Below are 17,738 nucleotides of genomic sequence, written 5' to 3'. Positions count from 1 at the left end.
ATCTAAGGGTGGGGTGAAGTTTTAGCTTCCAAAGGTAAACATGAAAGTGCCCTTCCCCTCTCCGTCGACTACATTGACAAGGGGATGCGTATTCGCATATCCTGGGCAAAGCTTACTTTGGAATTGTTCGATGTGGAGAATCGAGAATAGAGAGGCACCCAAGGGCACAGAAGGCATATGCACCATGCGCCTCGAATCCTGGAGATGCCGACACGCCTCCCTCATACGTTTGACCTGATGAAAAGAGCAAAGTGCCGTCAGATGTCAAGACCAAAAAAAGGACACGGACGGACTAGTAACGAGGCACCGTGTATGAGATAAGGAAGGGGGGTGGCCCCAAAAAGAAAAGATGGGGAGACAAAATAGCGGGCATACATACATCTTCCTACCCATTCTGGAAGGCCTCCAAGGAGATCGGTGTGTCCAGCACTGCGTGCAGAGCAGTCGGACGATAGGTCACGGGGGATGTTGAGCAGCGAAATTATGACGCTTGCGCAGTAGGCTCCTCTGTTCAAGTACGGCAGAGTAGAAGACGACGCTGTTAGGACATGGTGCCACGGCATTTGGATCGGGGACAAGGAAGAGAGGGCAGAGGGAACGGATGGCACAAAAGACCTCACCTCACGTCTTCCTCACCACCCACGGCCATTTGAAACCCCCCATCGGGTTGCTTAAGCGAGCAGAGCCATTTCCACATGCTTCTCCTGTCAACCAGCTCATAGGCCTCGTCCCCGCCGACCAAAGCCAGCGACAGGACGGCTGCATAAGTGGTGGCAAGATGGGAAGTCTGGCCAAAGCCTCCCGCGAAACCCCCCGTCTCATTCTGCATGGGTCGCACAGTTTCGATGAGCCTCGAGCGATATACAGCGACATCTTCACCGAGAAGAGACAGTCCGGCGAGGCACCAGTAGAACATCCACGGCCGGCTTGGGTCCGCAGCCATGAACATGGATGGCAGCAAGCCCAGCTGCTTCTGCAGGAATTTCACATGGCGATCCCGTCGGAGCGGAGGTATGCCATGGACATTGCAGTTGTCGTGGCCGTATGCCGTCAGAAACGGCATGCACTCCTCCACGGTCTCGTCCTGAATCTGCGAGCTGTCCGTGGTCAAGGCATCTCGAACGGGGGGTTCTGAAGTGAACAAGCTGGGGATCGAGGGAACGACCAATCCAGCATGCCCGTCATCCCGCGCCAATGGGGAGACTCTGCCATCGGGGGCGGCGGCGGCGGCAGCAGCAGATGAAGTTGGTTTTGGAGCCGCCGTGGCCGCCATTTTCTTGTTTTGGTGCTTGAAGATGACGTTGTGTCGAGGGCGACTATGTCGAGGTCGAGCTCTCACCATCGGCACGGCACCTCTTGCTTCCCTCGCCCGTATCCCGAGGAAGGCTCTGCAACTAAATAATGTTCCGTGGCATGGCCTACGCAGTCGCCCTTTGTTCAGTAGTCAGCCCGGGTCTGGCGCGTGGCGTAGATGGCGGCTGTTGTGTCAATATCGTGACCGTTGGACCGGCGTGGCAGAACAATAGGGAGGAAGTGCCGCGGCCAAGGTCATTGTCCTGAGTCCCGAGTCCTGACTCCAGCCAAAGTTCCAGTCGGGAATTGATCGGGTACCAATTTGGGAGGGGCGGCTTGTACTACCGCTGATATTGTGCCGAGTACCGAGCGGCGAGCACCGAGTACTCCGTACCTCAGGGTACCTGCTTGTCCAACTTGTTGCTTGAGTCGAGTGTGTTGTACCAGACGAATAAAGAAAATGGCTGGCTTCTGCTGTAGCATTGGCATTGATGAGGATCTGGTTCGATCTTGTTTTCGTTATGTGTCCTTGCTTTCGGCTGCCATCCAAGTTGACATGTTGCGTCAGACGACGCATGTTTTTACCTCCCCAACCAAGTACAATTTCGACGGGAAACCTCGGCTACCTGGGCGCCTAGATATATTTTTTACTTGGTTCTGCTATTGTGCTGCTTGGAGACGTGGGGGAAAAAAATTAAATTAAATTCAACAAAAGCCTCTTCATCAATCATGTCAAGGGGATAGATAATAGATCCTCTCACTAGGAGTCCTGGCTTGTCGCGCCAGCATCAAGCCGAGCCCCCATGTTTCGAATGACCATTCAATAGCTTCAACTTATACAATGATGTCCTCTGTCGCCATCAATATATGTACATAGTAGTCAGTGTAGCACCCAGGCAGCTTGTCAGTCACTCGGTAGCACGCCGCATTCGACTGGCTTTCTATCGTGTCCGTCACAAGACAGACAGACGGCACGCAATGAACCCGCACACGCACAAAACTTGACCTCCGGCTACGCCATTTCCTGAGCGGCAGTATCAGATATGGACGCGGGCTGAATCGATGACCAATGGTGATTTCACCAGGACGAAAATTGACACGCACTTTCCAAACAATGGAAACCCACCGAGGGTTTTGCCCCCATTCTCATAGAAATGAAGCGTCAACATATCCTCACCGAGGTAGAGTGCAGTGGCTTTCGAAAAGCGGCTTAAGGTAGAAACACCAGAAACACCACCTTTGGGAGCGCCTGAGGATGTTAGAATAGAGGAAGGTATTGTTTCAATAGTTGTTGATCCCTCAACCCACAAGTTCAACCCTCTGGTTGGGGGATATTCTCAGTATAAATCCATTTTCAGCCTTTGTATAGTTCTCCACAACATTATCCACTCGTAATCACTCGCTTATTCCAACAGAGGAAACACGCATGCATACGCGTTCACCTAAAGTCACATGGACATACCTCGAATAAACCCAGGCAAGTGACGAGCGTTCAAGATAATACTACATCGGGACTCGGAGTCCACATGTCATTGCGTCGAATTGCGCCGCTTTTGACCTTTTTTGAACACCAAGTGGCCTTGTTTGTGTAACTTCGGGCGGCTTCCTGTCTCAGTTAACTGAGCATGTGAACCAACATCGTCCGACTGGGGCGGAGGTCAGCATTGCCTTCTGGTTTTGCCCCTGTCTCAAATGGCATTTTCTTATCCCGCCCTTCGCGTCGGGAAAGCCTGGTGAATTGGTTCCTGACCTGGTCGGCCGAGATGTCCGTGTGTATGCCGACGAGTCACGACGCTGACCAAGAGGTTGGTTGGCTGGTGCGATGAGCTGCTCGGGTCTGGTGGCTGGACAGCTCCGGGCCGGCATGGACAAGGCAAAAAACATCCTTGGCGACGGAGTTTGCGGGCCCTTGGCCCTGGCTTTGCTCGCTAACGTCTTGTAGTACGGAGTACCTGTACTAATTATACCAGTTAGTACGAAAAGCCATCTCGGTAGCGCTAGCACATACATACTAGTATTCCACGGTCGAGATTCTAGCAGTCTCCAAAAGAACTTTCCGCGTCTCCATCGTGAACGGGCTGCTGCGCGGTCCAGGCGATGCGGGATAAAAAAGAGCCCATTTGAGGGGGCTGGAATGGAGTCAAACGGAGCGAAGCGCAATTGCCTGTTTCACAGCAGTAATCCAGATGAATCTGCGAACGAAACACGCGCAAAGGCGCCCAATGGTATTGAACGAGGAGGCAGCCATGTTGGCTGGCAGTTGAACGAGGATGATGAAAACAGTGTGTGTGGTGTAACGTGCCTCTTGGACGAGACACCTTGACACCTTGATTCATGGCTCAGAATCATGGGCTTACGAGCGGATGTGGCTGAACACAATGATCGAGTGCTATCCCATCGACTTGAGACGCAAGGACCAGCTTGATGGTTCGAATGTGGTATAAAATTGACTGGCTCAACACCCCCTTGCCCTCCTCCATTGATGACGCTATTGCCGACCGTGGGTGGGAACTGTGCTGTTATATAATGAGCGCGGGACGACGGTGAGACCACGTGCCAGAGAACAGGGGGACAAACATAGCATAGAGTCGTGGACCCCTCACCGCAACTCACGACGAGGTTCGGTGACGACGAGGCGAACGGTACTCCCGAGCATATATGTACTGTACTGCTGCTACGTCGGAGACTGGGATCGTAGCATCGAAAGCCCATCATTCTCTTACAAGGCTGCAAGCAGGGTTCGGTTCGTACTCCGTACTCCGTACAAGGACTGCATTGTACATCACAGAGCCAGCAAGCTGCAGCGGCCTTGGGTCGCCATGATCGCTTCATTGTCCATGCCGGGTGGTATTGTAAACATCTCGTTGCAGCAAGTCTCCATCTCCTGTCTTTGCTTCTCAGTCTAGCGTCAGACCTCTTCTTGACATTGGCGGGCAAGTAGAGACAGCCGCTGCAGCTCAGTGTGTCTTATCGTTTTGTTACGTACTTGATTCGTGGAGTGAGTTCAGCCACAAGTTGGACGTCTCGTGGTGCACATGGCACGACCCGGAATGCAGCCGTTCGGTCGTCATTCATAACAATTTCTTTTTCCCCTGTTCGTTTCCACTGCGGCAAGGCATAGCTTCACGCCCAGCCCTGATAATCAGCCGCTCAAAAGGAAGCAGGACACATCGCGGGGAATGAGGCCTTTCACCATTGACAATTGATTATTGATTGGCGATTGACTTAGACAGCTTCCTAGACATGTCCTGGCCCACACTTTGCACATGTGGACGATGAGCTGCTAGCACCCCGATCTATTACACGCGAGGGCGCCCTGAGTCCTGACGAACATGGGGCTTTGCTGGCAGGAATAGAGACTCGACTGATATGCCGAGTGCACCGTTGTGCCATAGGCATATACTAGCCGTCTCCTGACGTGAACCGGGGGTGAATGACCGCCCTACCTAGGTCTGTTGCCCGAACGGTTTGCTTGCCTGGCGGCTCGGTCACCATGATCAATGCCGTTTGAGCGTACAATACTCTGTACGCCGGCATTGATTGACATGTTCGTTGCGTATATTCGGAGGCATGCAACAGGGTTTGCCTTGCGAGCGGTTGAAGTACGGAGTGGCGGCAAGGCTGTGCAGCAACGGCGCATCATCTGCGTGACGGTTGCTCCTGATGCATATAATCTGCACATACAGTTGCTGCGGAACGGAGGAGACGCATGGCGGGTTGGAGATGTCTTTGAACGAGGTGGGTTGATCAACGCCTGGCGTCAACGTCAATACGGTGGTACTGGGTGGCAAGTATAGGCAGCTTGCTCTCCATGGTCACCATGTTGCTTGATGAGAGCTGTTGCTGTATGAGCATCAGGTCATGGCTTACTTCCGAGGCAAACGCTTGACAAAACCCACCGAAATACGGAGTACGTACAACAAAAACAGCCGTCACTGCCAGACTATATTCAACGCAAGGAAGGCCAGGGCCGTGAGTTGTCGAGGCCTCTCCGCAGTAGCAGACGAAACGAAGAGGGAAAAAAAGATTGCACCCGCGGCACTCCATAAATGGACCAATGTCGAACTGGGATAAACCCGGCTCCCACATCGTGGCCGTCAGCTGCTAATCGTGCCCGCCCCACTTTATGTGGTTCGGCTAGCAAAAGCCCTCACCACCAAAGGTGTGGTGAGGGCTTTTGCTAGCCGAACCACATAAAGTGGGGCGGGCACGATTACTGCATGTCGCATTGACCGTGATGAACTGTGTGGGATGGAGGATGGAGCGAGCATGCGATGCGCTGCGTGGCTGCGTGGCTCTCCATGGGCTATCAGGCGTCAGGTCGTGGGACATTGCTCACCCATGACTGATTGAGTGAGTGGGCTCGGGTCCGACGTTGGAAACAGAGACACACCTGTGGCCAATGGCTGGTGGCCAGGCTGGGAACTGGCACAGCATGCTGTAGCACCCGCTGCCAGCGAACCGCCGGCACTGGTGGTGTACAGTACGAATGAAAGCCCTACGCACATTGAAGCCCATGCAAGGCGGGCCCTTTGGCCTAGCAACTTGTCATTCGCATCCACATGCCTGCTGGAGTTGGAGGCTGGTGCTCCGTACGTCTGCGGACTTGAATGTTGTCAATTGAAATTGACCTTCAGGCTCCGACTTATCAGACAGCCAAGATGCGTGCTCTGCTCGAGCCTCGCTGTGCCCGGTCACTGCGCCTCCCACGCGCGTCGAGCAAGGGACGTTTGCTATACAGTGCGTCTTTGGAGCGCGGACCACCTCGTGATTGGGCGGCTGGGCCCTCTGGCCACGCATCTCGTCACGAATCTGGTCATGATGTCCCCCCAAACACCAACGGCTCCATCTGATGGCACCTCGAGACCTGGCTCTCTGGACTGTCGCTGGATCGCCCGCAAGGCTCTCCACTGTGGTGCAGATGCACAGGCGCCATCGCCCTCCGCCATTGGCTGGTTCGTGCGGCCCGGGGCTGGAAGAGCTCACCGCCTCTTCAACCCCCTCCCGGCCTGTCCCTTCCCCATGCCGCTCACATTCCCGACGCTCACGACCGCCTACCACCACCACCACCACCACCCACGACGGGTGCATCTGCTGCCCGTCCTTGTGGAAAACCCACGCACGCGCAGATTCCGCAGTGCCACCTTCACCACGCGGTCTGCTTTGCGTATTCCTTTTGCTCTACGCCCGGCCATTCTTCCCTCGCCCCTACTCCTCCTTGCTCCTTACACCTCCTCTACCAGGGACTTCACGAAAGAGCGGTGTCATCCGCTCGCTTCTACAATATCACCGCCTCTCGCAACCAATCTGTGCCCTCAATTTTCGTCAGCATGACCCTCGACTTCAACACCAATGGCGGGGGGGAGGCCTTGATCAGCCTGACCTTCGATCAGCACCACCGAGAACAAACCGCATATGCATATTCAACGGCGCCGGCTACGCATTCGCACCCGTCAACTGCCTCTGGAATCATGACCAACACGCGACCTTGGGCCTTGCCGCTCGATATGGCCTCCAACAACCCGCAGGCGACCTCAACCGCCTCACCCGAGGATCACCAAGGCAGTTCGCCCTTGTCTCATGCCTCAAGTCCGCACAGCCAGAATTCTCCGTTGCAGCATTCTCCCTTTCAGCCTGCCACCAACCCCTTGACTGATTGGGGCCAGCAACAACAGCAGCAGCAACAGCGTCATCAACAAGCCACGGCGACGCACCAGCAACCTCAGCAGCCCTTGCCCGCCCAAGATCTGGCTCAGTTTATTCAAGATAGTGCTCTCGTGGGCTTTAACGCTTTCCCTCCAAACTTTCAGCCCAATCCTCTGGACTATCTGCCACCCACCACGCAGGCCGCATTACAAGCCAACCTTCTGGAGTCGCCGTTCACATCTATGCCTTCTATAGAAGAAACCGCACATGCCATGCACTGGGGAAGCAGTGGGATGGATAACTGGCACGACTCTCAGAGCACCCTGCAGATGGATGGCTTGCCCCGGTTAGGTAGTGTCGGCAGCAATTCACCAACCGGGACCTATTTAGAAGTCTTGTCCCTTCCCTCATCGGCCGGAGAAGGGTGGGCGATGGTCGACTGGGGTCACCATGGCTTGGACCATTTTCAGCAAGCCCAAAATGCGGCCATTTTCAACCCTAGTCAGACCTTGCACTTGAGAACCAATTCAGACTCGTCGGAGGGTGCCAATTCAATGGAATTCGGTAGCTTTGAGGAAATTGCGGCCTTTCCGTACTCACCCTTCTCACCGGAGTCAGACGGCTATGTTGACCAACACTGCAACCACAACCATTCCAACCATCGTCATTGCTTTGGCGGCGAGCCTCGCAACCACAGCCACGATGCAGTCGTCAGCCCTACCACCGCTGTTGCTCCTATGGCTATTAAGGCTGATTCTTCATCCTCGGTTCGCCACAGCCCCGGAAGTGGCGCCGGCTCTGTATCACCAGCATCTACCATGACTTCCCGTAGGAATTCTGGACCTCGCAAGAGCCCTATAACAAAGAGCACCACTAAAACGATTATTCGTCGATCGTCCAATGGCAAGAGAGACGGCACGGTTGAGAAGAAGGTCGGGCGGAGAAAGGGACCCCTTCTACCAGAGCAGCGAAAGCAAGCCAGCGAAATCAGAAAGTTGAGAGCTTGCCTTCGCTGCAAGTTCCTGAAAAAGACTTGCGACAAGGGTGAGCCTTGTGCTGGATGCCAACCGTCGCATGCTCGACTGTGGCAGGTTCCATGTACGCGTATAGACATCAAGGATATTGGCTACTTCATGAAGGATTGGAAGGCCGACTATGAGAGACATGTCGATCTTGGTATGTCAGTCTACAATGTCAAGGGTTTCTCTTCCAAGGAGACTCTGATGTGGATTACCCATGGATATGGCTTTGCCCTTCCTGTCATGGTTCGCGAAGTCTTCGTCGCTGACGAGACCTGCTTCGCCGTCGAGTGGGTCGAGTCAGCCATTCCCAACCAAGACCCCATCGACTTTGAAACTCGCACGGAGAAGCTCGACGTCGGTGCTGAAGGCATTCGTCTCGATGCCCTGCAGGAGTATCTCGACAAACACGTCGACGGTCCGTTCGAGGACTTTATTGACGACCACTTCGAGGGAACTCCATTCATTACGGAGATTCTCAAGACGGCTCACCGCTACTATGTCAAGGACAGGATGCCCGTCATCAAAAAGGCACTGAAGCTGGTCCTGGCTTACAACCTGACGATGCACATCACCATGGTCGAGAACCAAGGTTCTGAGGTCACCTTGGACGGCCAGATCGATGACGAAGACTCCAAGTTTTATGGCCGCACCGTCGCACCTGTCATGATAAACTTCCAGATAAAGTGTGCCTTGGCGGATATGTGGCGTGAGTTGCAGAAAGATATTCTGGAGGAACTGTCTGCGCTCTACTCGGGCGTGTATAGTGGCGAGAAGATGAAAAACTGGCCGACCATCTTTATGCTGGCCTCTATTCTGCTTGCCGTCTGGGAGGAGATGCAGTTTGACTGCCACTACCGTGTCCCTGACCCCGCGGCCGTGAACAAGTTTTGCCAGGATATGGAGACCACCCCTGTCGGTGTCATCGTGGGCCTCTTCCATGCCATCTCTCAGAAGTTGCCGGCTTTCACCGACTGGGACACCAGACAACACGGTCACCTCCTTCATAATAATATCTCCGTTTGTGAGGCTATGACTGAAGTTCGTCAGCACGTCATCAAGCACGGTAAGTTTGCAGCCATACATGTCTCTGACAAGTATAATGGAATCTTGCAGTTTAAACTAGCTGCTAATGTGCTTTGCTCTACAGAGTCATACCTGCGTACTCGCAAGGAGACCAAGTTTGACCGGTACGACTTTGACTCATTGTCAAATAAGTTTCTGTCTAAGCTGGTCATTCGCGCCAACTAAATACGACAGCAACACTTCAATCCACTTTGTGGTCCACCATCGGCCAGCTGTGGTGGACTGCGTCATTTCCTTTGTCTTTGCTCTTTTTGCCCGTTGACTATGGATATGGCAACATTCAACATCGCTTGCGCTACAGCCAGCGACGGCGTTTTTGACCAAGATATTTCTGAGCGATAAAAGCCATGGGTATTTGAATACCATGAGAGTGAGCAACAACTTTCTTGTTGGGCTCTCGTTTTTTGCCATTTCTAATGTTCGCTTCACGGCTGGTCACCGTATCATGACACGACGTTACCTGATATACGGTGCAAATGTGTTACGACCTTGTAACGAATTCCTCACACGATTGTATGATGTTTATATTCACCATTTTGGACTTTGGGCAGCGATGGTGACGAAAGTTGACAAGGTGAACTTTTTTTGTTGCCGGTTTTTTGTTGCTTTGGATGTTTGATCCACTGGCGCAAAGTTCAGAGAGCCATGCATACGTATTTCTCTGTCGTTATGTTGAGATGATGTTCGGACAGGATGAACGACAACGTGTGGAATTGTGGGAATGTTGCGATAGAGAAGGAGACTGGAGACTACGAAGCCGGGCATACGAGCATCATGTCGAGCCAAGTTGGGAGGCTGGGATGGCAATGCAACCAGCCTTTGTTAGTCCACGTATGCACGGCACGTAGCTTGAGTATACATTGGGACAGTGTCATGCAATCATCGTTCGAGACCGCAACCGACCAGGATGGAACACTGATCAATACTGGGCGAAGTGCAAATGATTCAAGAGTAATTATACTGCGTCATGTAGTTCGGTGTCGGTGTGAGGGTTGGGCATCTGCACATGTTACATGAACAAGGAGGCCCTTTTCCGGTCACAACCAACATGATCCATTGGGGCCAAAGCCAAGCCGGCTGCAAATGCACCAAGGTTGCAAGCCTCGCGATACCCGTAGAGGCCACGAGACGACTACGCCTCAGTCACCCAAGTCAGGTTACACACACGGGAAGCACTGTGTATAAATAGAGCTCGCAGGTCGCGGGGTCCTTGCGTGAACCCCTCAGCGTATGTTGGACATTCGACATCACACGAGATGATTGTCAAATCCCTGGGAGTCTTGGCAACGAGACCTCTACTAGGCCCTTGTGAGCTGTCACAGCGTATGTTGGGATGCAAATACCCGAAGCGCATCGCACATGCCCCTTCCACGGATAGTTAAACGTTTGAGAACGGGGTACGGAGTACGGAGCACGCAGACGGAAGTGTTGACCAGGCTTCACGCGGCACAAGGTTCCCCTTGCGACGACGATGACCATGACGTGGGCGGTCGCAGCTTGAACCGGGCTTGGCTCCTGTAGCCGACGGTGCGCGACGGAGTTTCGACATCGTGCGGAAAGAGGACGAGGACTAGTGAGCTGACGAGATGGCGAGACGGACCACGCGAACTCGGTTGAACTTGCGCAGAGTTTCCATTCCCCGCCTGCCGTGCACGTATAAGAGCCAGCGCGCGACGTCCGAGTGAACCAGTCAGCTACCAGGCGTACTGTAGTTTCTACTATCTTGATGTCCAGGCAGCGAGGAAAACTGATGATGCCGGGCCGGGTGTGCGGTAGATTATTTGACACGTCGCTAGATGAAGCCATCCAGGGTAGTTGATGCGTAACGTTTCAGAGCAAAAACAAAAGAAATGAAAGGGTCATATGCGCAAATACTTGTCAGTTGTGTCACAAACGACCATGGCTGCCAGCAGAGCTCAGAAACCCGTCAAGCTCTTCTCTGGGGTTTTAATGCCGCTAGATGTAGAGGAGTGTGCCTCTATTTTTAGAGAATACAAAACTAAGAGCTAGTATAGATATAGTATATTTAAGTAATATAGAATATATATTCTCTTTAAATCTAAATATAAACATATTCTTTACCTACTTTTATAGAAGTAAATATTTTATTATCTATTTTACGAGTCTTAGTTCTAAGCTTAACTATTAGAGTTAGGTAGGTGTAAATAGAAGAATAAAATAGTTTAGTAGTTACCTATTTAGAGAGCTTATTTTGTGCTTTAACTAGTAGTAAATGTCATGGTCTGAGCTATGCTCGACCTTAATGGAAGCGCAGCAATGGATGCACTGCACTGCAATGCGCGATAGAGGGACAAGCCCGTGCAGGACCTATATAGTGCCAGATTGAGCAAGCTGTGGACAGCTTGTCCACAGCTTGCTCAATACGTACCCTTTTGACTCAACGGTCAGTAGTCAAGGGGGTCCGGCAAACCACCGGGATGACTGCGGCTGGCACCCGCTATAGCCCAATAGGGCTGGTCCATTACAGTAAAGGCTTTATTTTATAGCTCCTAGGCTTATAACCTATTAGAATTATATATGTTATATGCTTATATAGTATGTAAAGTATACTCCGTAGAACACTTAGGTACATATTACAGGCAGTATAAGCCCTAAAGTATACTCCACCATCCGACCCAGCCGATGGAAATCTAACAGTAGACCAATTGTGGTCTTCGCGCTGTATGCAGGCTGTCAGGTTGTAGCTCGGCAACTGAGGCCATATGACGTCTCAGAATGGGACTCTGTTGGGGGTAGATAGTGCGGTTGGCTGTTTATGATGAGCGACCCATAACAAATAACAAGGGCTCTAGGCCGCCTCACGCGATTCCCCCCATTGACCAACCTGCCAAAGACATGCCGCCAGTTTCTTCGTAATTGAAAACTATAAGCTCTTGCCCTATTCACCGCCGCCTTTCTTGAAATCTCAATGGACGAAATCAAAGAGTCGCGCCGTTTAATTCAGGAGGAACAACGTTTACATCAGGAGGAACAACTTTTACGTCGGGAGGAACAACTTTTACGTCGGGAGGAACAACGTTTACTTCGGGAAGAACAACGTTTACTTCGGGAAGAACAACGTTTACTTCGGGATGAACAACATTTACTTCGGGAGGAACAACGTTTACGTCGGGAGGAACAACGTCGACGCGAAGAAGCTGAAGAATTGGCAAAAGCCTCGTTGCCACTGGACCTTCAGCGGTATCTTGAGGCTTGCCATTCGCTTGATCTCTCTATTGACGTCGTAACAGACCTATCTTTGACTACGCAAGGAGAAACCACAAATCCGACCGGTCGCATCTTTCCTAGACGAATCATCCCTTGGGACAGCTTTGCAATGAGACAAGAAGAAATCTGGAACGATCTCTCTATCAGCGACTTACTCCCTAAACCCCCATTTCCATCTTACCATCAGATGGAATATGTCAAGTCATCCCTTCAGCCTATTAGCACTGATTTTGGGCTCCGGTGCTTCGAGCGTGATGTAGTAGAAAACGCGGTTCAGAAGTTGGTCGACCGAGCACACACAGATCCATTGCTACGAAACAGTCTTGGTCTCCAGGGGACAGTGACGTTCAAGATTCAAACGAATCTAGGCACGACTGACGACGCCATATCTGCGCCCATGGAACACATGTCGCTGGGCAGAGATGGCGTCGATGCTGCAGTGCAGGTGACTGCCCCGAAACCGCCGCCGGCTCCCAGGGCTCGTCGCAAAGCGAGAGGCAGGGGAAATCGGGCAGAGCAGTTCTGTATATACAGAACTTCAGACGGCCAAGATGTCCCAACTGTCGCTATCGAGTACAAAGCACCGCACAAGCTAAGTCTTGATGAGATTACCACCGGGCTTGAGGCGGAAATTCAGCCAGAACGTGATGTGATTAACAAGACTGGCCACGGCTTTGCTTTCACGGCCAGACGCCTCGCCGCCGCCGTCATTACGCAGCTCTTCTCTTACATGATCGGCAAAGGCATTCAGTACGGCTATGTATGCACTGGACAGGCATTTATCTTCCTTCACATTCCAGACGATCCTACCAAAGTCTACTTCTCGGTATGTGTGCCAAATTTAGACGTAATGGACGATGATGAGACTAGGCTCCATCGCACGGCTGTCGCGCAGGTTTTTGCCTTCATTCTCCAGTCTCTCCGCGCCAGACCACCGCCTGAGACGTGGCATGATGAGGCTGAGACGCTTGGTATCTGGGCTGTTGAGTACGACGATATTCTAAGGGATATTCCGCCGTCTGAGCGCAAACGCAAGGAACCACGTGCCTCCCCTTATAAGCCACAGCGTTGGAAGGGATTTTGGCGATCACCAATTCGTACTCGATCCAGCTGCCAGCAACTGAACACAAGGCTAGACGACTAGAGAACGATGACGATGACCCTCCTTCTCCTACGCCGAACCTACGCACGGGTGGAAAAGCGTCCTCTTCAGCGGACAAGAGCTTGGGTAATAGGAACCAAGGACAGCGCAGAGGCCAACAGAGAGAGCCAGGTCCAGAGAAAAAACCGGATATAGTTACAAAGCCGGCCATTTTGTACCCAACGTTGTCTCCTGGGACTAGCATATAGAGGACCTATGGACAAAAACTGAGAGAGTTTTTTATTAAGTACTCTACTATTCTTTAGTAGTAATTTAACTCTATATTATATTAGCCTTTAAGTAGTATTTCTAGTTGATTATTATATATTAATAGTATTACACTTATTTTACTCTCTTTATATTTATTACTATCTAAGCTATATAGAGCTTAAGTTTAGTATAGCAACTGCGCTAGCTGTAGCTAGCTGTAAAGCTAAGAAGTAATTTATATATAAAATAAAACTAAGGTAAATCTAAGTATATAAGCTATTATAGCTAAATAATAAATATATATAATAATAGTTATATAATAAACTAGAGCTAGGCTAGTCTATCTTTAAGAAAAAGATAAATATTATACTTTACTAAGAAAGTCTATATCTTTAGTAAGAAAAAATAATAAGAAAGTAAGAAAGTAGATAAATAGTAAAGTAAATATAGAAAAGCTTTAGTATAAAGCTAGAGATAAGTTAGAGTTATTAAAGTATTTTATCTCTATAGAATATAGCACGACCAGCGAATACCTAGTGTTGTATGTCCTCTTTTTTGTCTCCGTAACGATGGCACTAGTTCAGCAGGCGAACGGTGGGCTGTAGATTAACGGTCTGAACACGCACAACCCTTGAGCCTGGCTTGCGTGTTGTTTGTTCAGCCACATCCGTTGCAAGTCGGGCTTGTGTGTTCAGACTGTTGTCTTATCTTATCGCTCCTAGTCCTGCATCGTCATCCGCAGTGTGGCAAGAATAATGGGACGGCAAATCCTTGGCAGTTGGCAGCTCGGCTCAAATGCCCTTCAATTTTTTGCAGTCGCCCCTTCTAGAGCCTTCTAGAGATGCCAGTTCGTCGTCTTCGCGAGAGTTGAGGTGAACCGTCACCTGAGCGAGGTGGCTCAGTGGGGTCCTACCTGGAAAGTGGAGTCACCCTCAGATCTGCACACCTACGGACTACTCCGTAGACCTTCCTCGGGTTATCACCCTGAATGCGAAGGCGGATTGAAATTATGTTCTAGCCAATCACAAGCCTGGTATAAAAACGACGCTTTACTCTACTAGTATTATGATAAACGACGCTCGGCTTCGGCGAGACGTTCGTCTACCTCAATCTCCTGTACTACGTGAGGTAAGAATCCCCTTCCCACAGCGGTAGCGGTCGACGGGGCTCCCAACTTGCCGCCGCCGCCCCTGCTTACGCCTTGTCAGCACCCTCATGCTTCACCGCGAGTACTTCCCCTTCCTGCCGACCCCGGAGTCGGAGCCACGGGGTCCAGTCGACCAGCCCATGCTGGGGGCGCCCGCCCCCGAGGGCTGGTGGGACGACAGCTCCCGACTCCTCTTCGGCGCGGCAGAGCACATCGCCGCCATTCTACACGAGGCCTCCGAGTGTGGCGTGCATCTCATGACGCCCTTTGCCGGGTTCTGCGCATTCTCAGCCGGCTACCTCAACCTCTACGTGGCGAAATACCCCCGAATGAACCTGGGCCGCAGCCCGCGAGCAAGCGACTGTCTCAAAATGTGTCTCGACTACCTGGAAAAGTTTCGACTTGTCTGGAAAATCGCCGACGGATGGGTAAGCCGCCCGCAAGCATGACACGACCGTGGCCACCGTTGCGCTAACATTGAGAGGGCGGCACGCGCAAGATCAAAACGATACACCATGCATCCGTGCTCTACGAGCGAGCAACCGAGGACCGGACACGATACCAGGGGCGCACACGAGCAGACTTTGATACTCTACACCAGTCTGTCCACGAGTTCCGTGTCGTGGATAGATCCGACGCGCATACTCGGGAGATTCGGGGCGCGGAGCGGCCCTCGGCGCAGGCGACTTGGCCGGTTCAAGGGCACGAGCACGAGCACGAGCACGAGCACGAGCTCGACACTAATACCTTGTTGAACCAGCTTTTCGCGGAAGTCAGCAATAACCTCGACGAGCAGGGGGCCTGGTCTCAATGGTGGCCGGCGATTGATCAGGTGGATCTTTAATGAGCTGCGTAATTACATCCGGGGTTTTTTTTTTCGTTGAAGCTTCCAATGAATGAGTGACGACCTTTGATTTTTTTGATTTTTTTTTTAAAAAGGGCTGTAATATCTGGTTTTCTATACATGTCCTATTTTTATTTCCCGGTCTAGAAAAACAGTCAACAGATAATGCACCTCTTCATATGGCTCCCCTCCCGTCACCGCCAACAAATGCATACCTGTCGCGTCAACCATTCGCCGTTTCTCCTTCCAATCACGCCTTTGCAAAGACCTTTCTCGAGTTCATCAGGCGAACAGCAAGCATAAAGAGCATGCCGACAAAAGGCGCCACAACCACGCCAAGAGGACGTTTTTTGAAGCAGCTAAAAAGGCACGTAAATGGCGTCTGGATTCTGTACTAGATCTACTAGAAATTTGGGACGAGAAGGGTGTACATTATAGGCGAAGAGGTTAATAGCGTTATTAGGTTGAAAATTGGCCCGCCTTGGTGTCCGGCCCGCCTTGCTGTCGAGCACCACCTTTGGTGGTGAGGGCTTTTGCTAGCCGAACCACATAAAGTGGGGCGGGCACGATTAGCAGCCTATCATCGCAGCTATAGGTGACGCAGGGCGTGGCGAAAGGGTACCCGCCAGGTATCGCAGAAAAATGGAGACGCTCCAACCAACGCATTCGATTGGCTGCTCTTGCTGATGAATCATGCGCTATCGTCCTTTCCAAGTTCTGAGCGCGTGCATGTTACCTCCTGTACTTGGGGCCTCGCCGCGTTTGCCAAGCGCCTCAAGGCGTACCCGGTCGCTTGGTTGTCACTGCGCCCCGCTCGCTTGTTCCAACTGCCAACTGCCTGCGTTTCGCCTCGACTCCTCTTCCTCAGCCATTTGTCGTCCCGAGCCCGGCCCCTACTTAAACTCCTCTCGCCTTCTGCCACCTTCACCTTGTTTTCTCCCCTCCCCATACTCAGCACTCTTCCCCTCCGCTTTCCATCCCATAACTTTACCTAACGTCGCTCGACGACCGTCCTGCATCTCGCAAATCGACAAACACAGAAACACAGCGATACCCAGACGGACGCAGTCATGCAAATCTTTGTCAAAACTCTCACCGGCAAGACCATCACCCTGGAGGTGGAGTCGTCTGACACCATCGACAATGTCAAGTCCAAGATCCAGGACAAGGAGGGCATCCCGCCTGATCAACAGCGCCTGATTTTCGCTGGCAAGCAGCTCGAGGATGGCCGTACCCTCTCGGATTACAATATCCAGAAGGAGTCCACTCTCCACCTTGTGCTCCGCCTTCGCGGTGGCATGCAGATTTGTAAGTCTTTGCTTGTCAGGCTCGCAAGATGTCCCCAACGGCAGTCACTGACCAGTTGATGCAGTCGTCAAGACGCTCACCGGCAAGACCATCACCCTCGAGGTGGAGTCATCTGACACCATCGACAATGTCAAGTCTAAGATCCAGGACAAGGAAGGCATTCCTCCTGACCAACAGCGCCTGATTTTCGCTGGTAAGCAGCTCGAGGACGGCCGCACATTATCTGATTACAACATTCAGAAGGAGTCCACTCTCCATCTTGTCCTGCGACTTCGTGGTGGCATGCAGATCTTTGTCAAGACCTTGACTGGGAAAACGATCACATTGGAAGTCGAGTCCTCAGACACGATTGACAACGTCAAGTCTAAGATTCAGGATAAGGAAGGCATCCCTCCCGACCAGCAGCGTCTTATTTTCGCTGGCAAGCAACTCGAGGACGGCCGAACCCTGAGCGACTACAACATCCAGAAGGAGTCTACCTTGCACTTGGTCCTCCGACTTCGTGGCGGTATGCAAATCTTCGTCAAGACACTCACTGGAAAGACCATTACCTTGGAAGTAGAATCCAGCGATACGATTGACAATGTCAAGTCAAAGATTCAAGACAAGGAAGGCATCCCTCCTGATCAACAGCGTCTTATCTTTGCTGGCAAGCAGCTAGAAGACGGTCGCACCCTTAGCGACTACAACATTCAGAAGGAGAGCACCTTGCATCTCGTTCTTCGTCTTCGCGGCGGCCAGTAACGGATTCGATGAGGTTTTGATATTGGTTTGATGGGTTGCTTCTGAATGGAAGCGGTATAAGGCGTTTTGTGG

General features: G+C 51.8%; 5 protein-coding genes across 5 annotated transcripts; 4 read left to right on the top strand and 1 right to left on the bottom strand.

The window, feature by feature from the left end:
• Positions 1-616: 616 nt before the first annotated feature.
• MAM_00810 (CaaX farnesyltransferase beta subunit Ram1) lies at positions 617-1,273 on the bottom strand (the record flags this gene model as incomplete). The annotated part of the gene is made up of 1 exon (XM_040819609.1): positions 617-1,273. One exon carries the CDS (start codon positions 1,271-1,273, stop codon positions 617-619), a length of 657 nt encoding a protein of 218 aa, XP_040682874.1.
• A 5,350-nt stretch (positions 1,274-6,623) lies between these two features.
• MAM_00809 (C6 finger domain-containing protein) lies at positions 6,624-9,209 on the top strand (the record flags this gene model as incomplete). Its single annotated transcript, XM_040819608.1, has 2 exons — positions 6,624-9,024; positions 9,109-9,209. 2 exons carry the CDS (start codon positions 6,624-6,626, stop codon positions 9,207-9,209), a joined length of 2,502 nt encoding a protein of 833 aa, XP_040682873.1.
• Positions 9,210-11,973: 2,764 nt separating this feature from the next.
• Positions 11,974-13,416, top strand: MAM_00808 (uncharacterized protein; the record flags this gene model as incomplete). The annotated part of the gene is made up of 1 exon (XM_040819607.1): positions 11,974-13,416. The coding sequence occupies one exon, from the start codon at positions 11,974-11,976 to the stop codon at positions 13,414-13,416; it is 1,443 nt and encodes a 480-aa protein (XP_040682872.1).
• A 1,422-nt stretch (positions 13,417-14,838) lies between these two features.
• Positions 14,839-15,614, top strand: MAM_00807 (uncharacterized protein; the record flags this gene model as incomplete). Its single annotated transcript, XM_040819606.1, has 2 exons — positions 14,839-15,198; positions 15,255-15,614. The coding sequence occupies 2 exons, from the start codon at positions 14,839-14,841 to the stop codon at positions 15,612-15,614; spliced, it is 720 nt and encodes a 239-aa protein (XP_040682871.1).
• Positions 15,615-16,684: 1,070 nt separating this feature from the next.
• On the top strand, positions 16,685-17,666 carry MAM_00806 (ubiquitin; the record flags this gene model as incomplete). Its single annotated transcript, XM_040819605.1, has 2 exons — positions 16,685-16,922; positions 16,987-17,666. The coding sequence occupies 2 exons, from the start codon at positions 16,685-16,687 to the stop codon at positions 17,664-17,666; spliced, it is 918 nt and encodes a 305-aa protein (XP_040682870.1).
• Positions 17,667-17,738: the final 72 nt, after the last annotated feature.

This window comes from Metarhizium album, assembly GCF_000804445.1.
Source record: "Metarhizium album ARSEF 1941 chromosome Unknown scaffold_1, whole genome shotgun sequence".
Taxonomy (NCBI): Eukaryota; Fungi; Ascomycota; class Sordariomycetes; order Hypocreales; family Clavicipitaceae; genus Metarhizium; species Metarhizium album.
The sequence above is the reverse complement of the archived record's forward strand: the minus strand, read 5'-3'. Positions and strand labels throughout refer to the sequence as shown.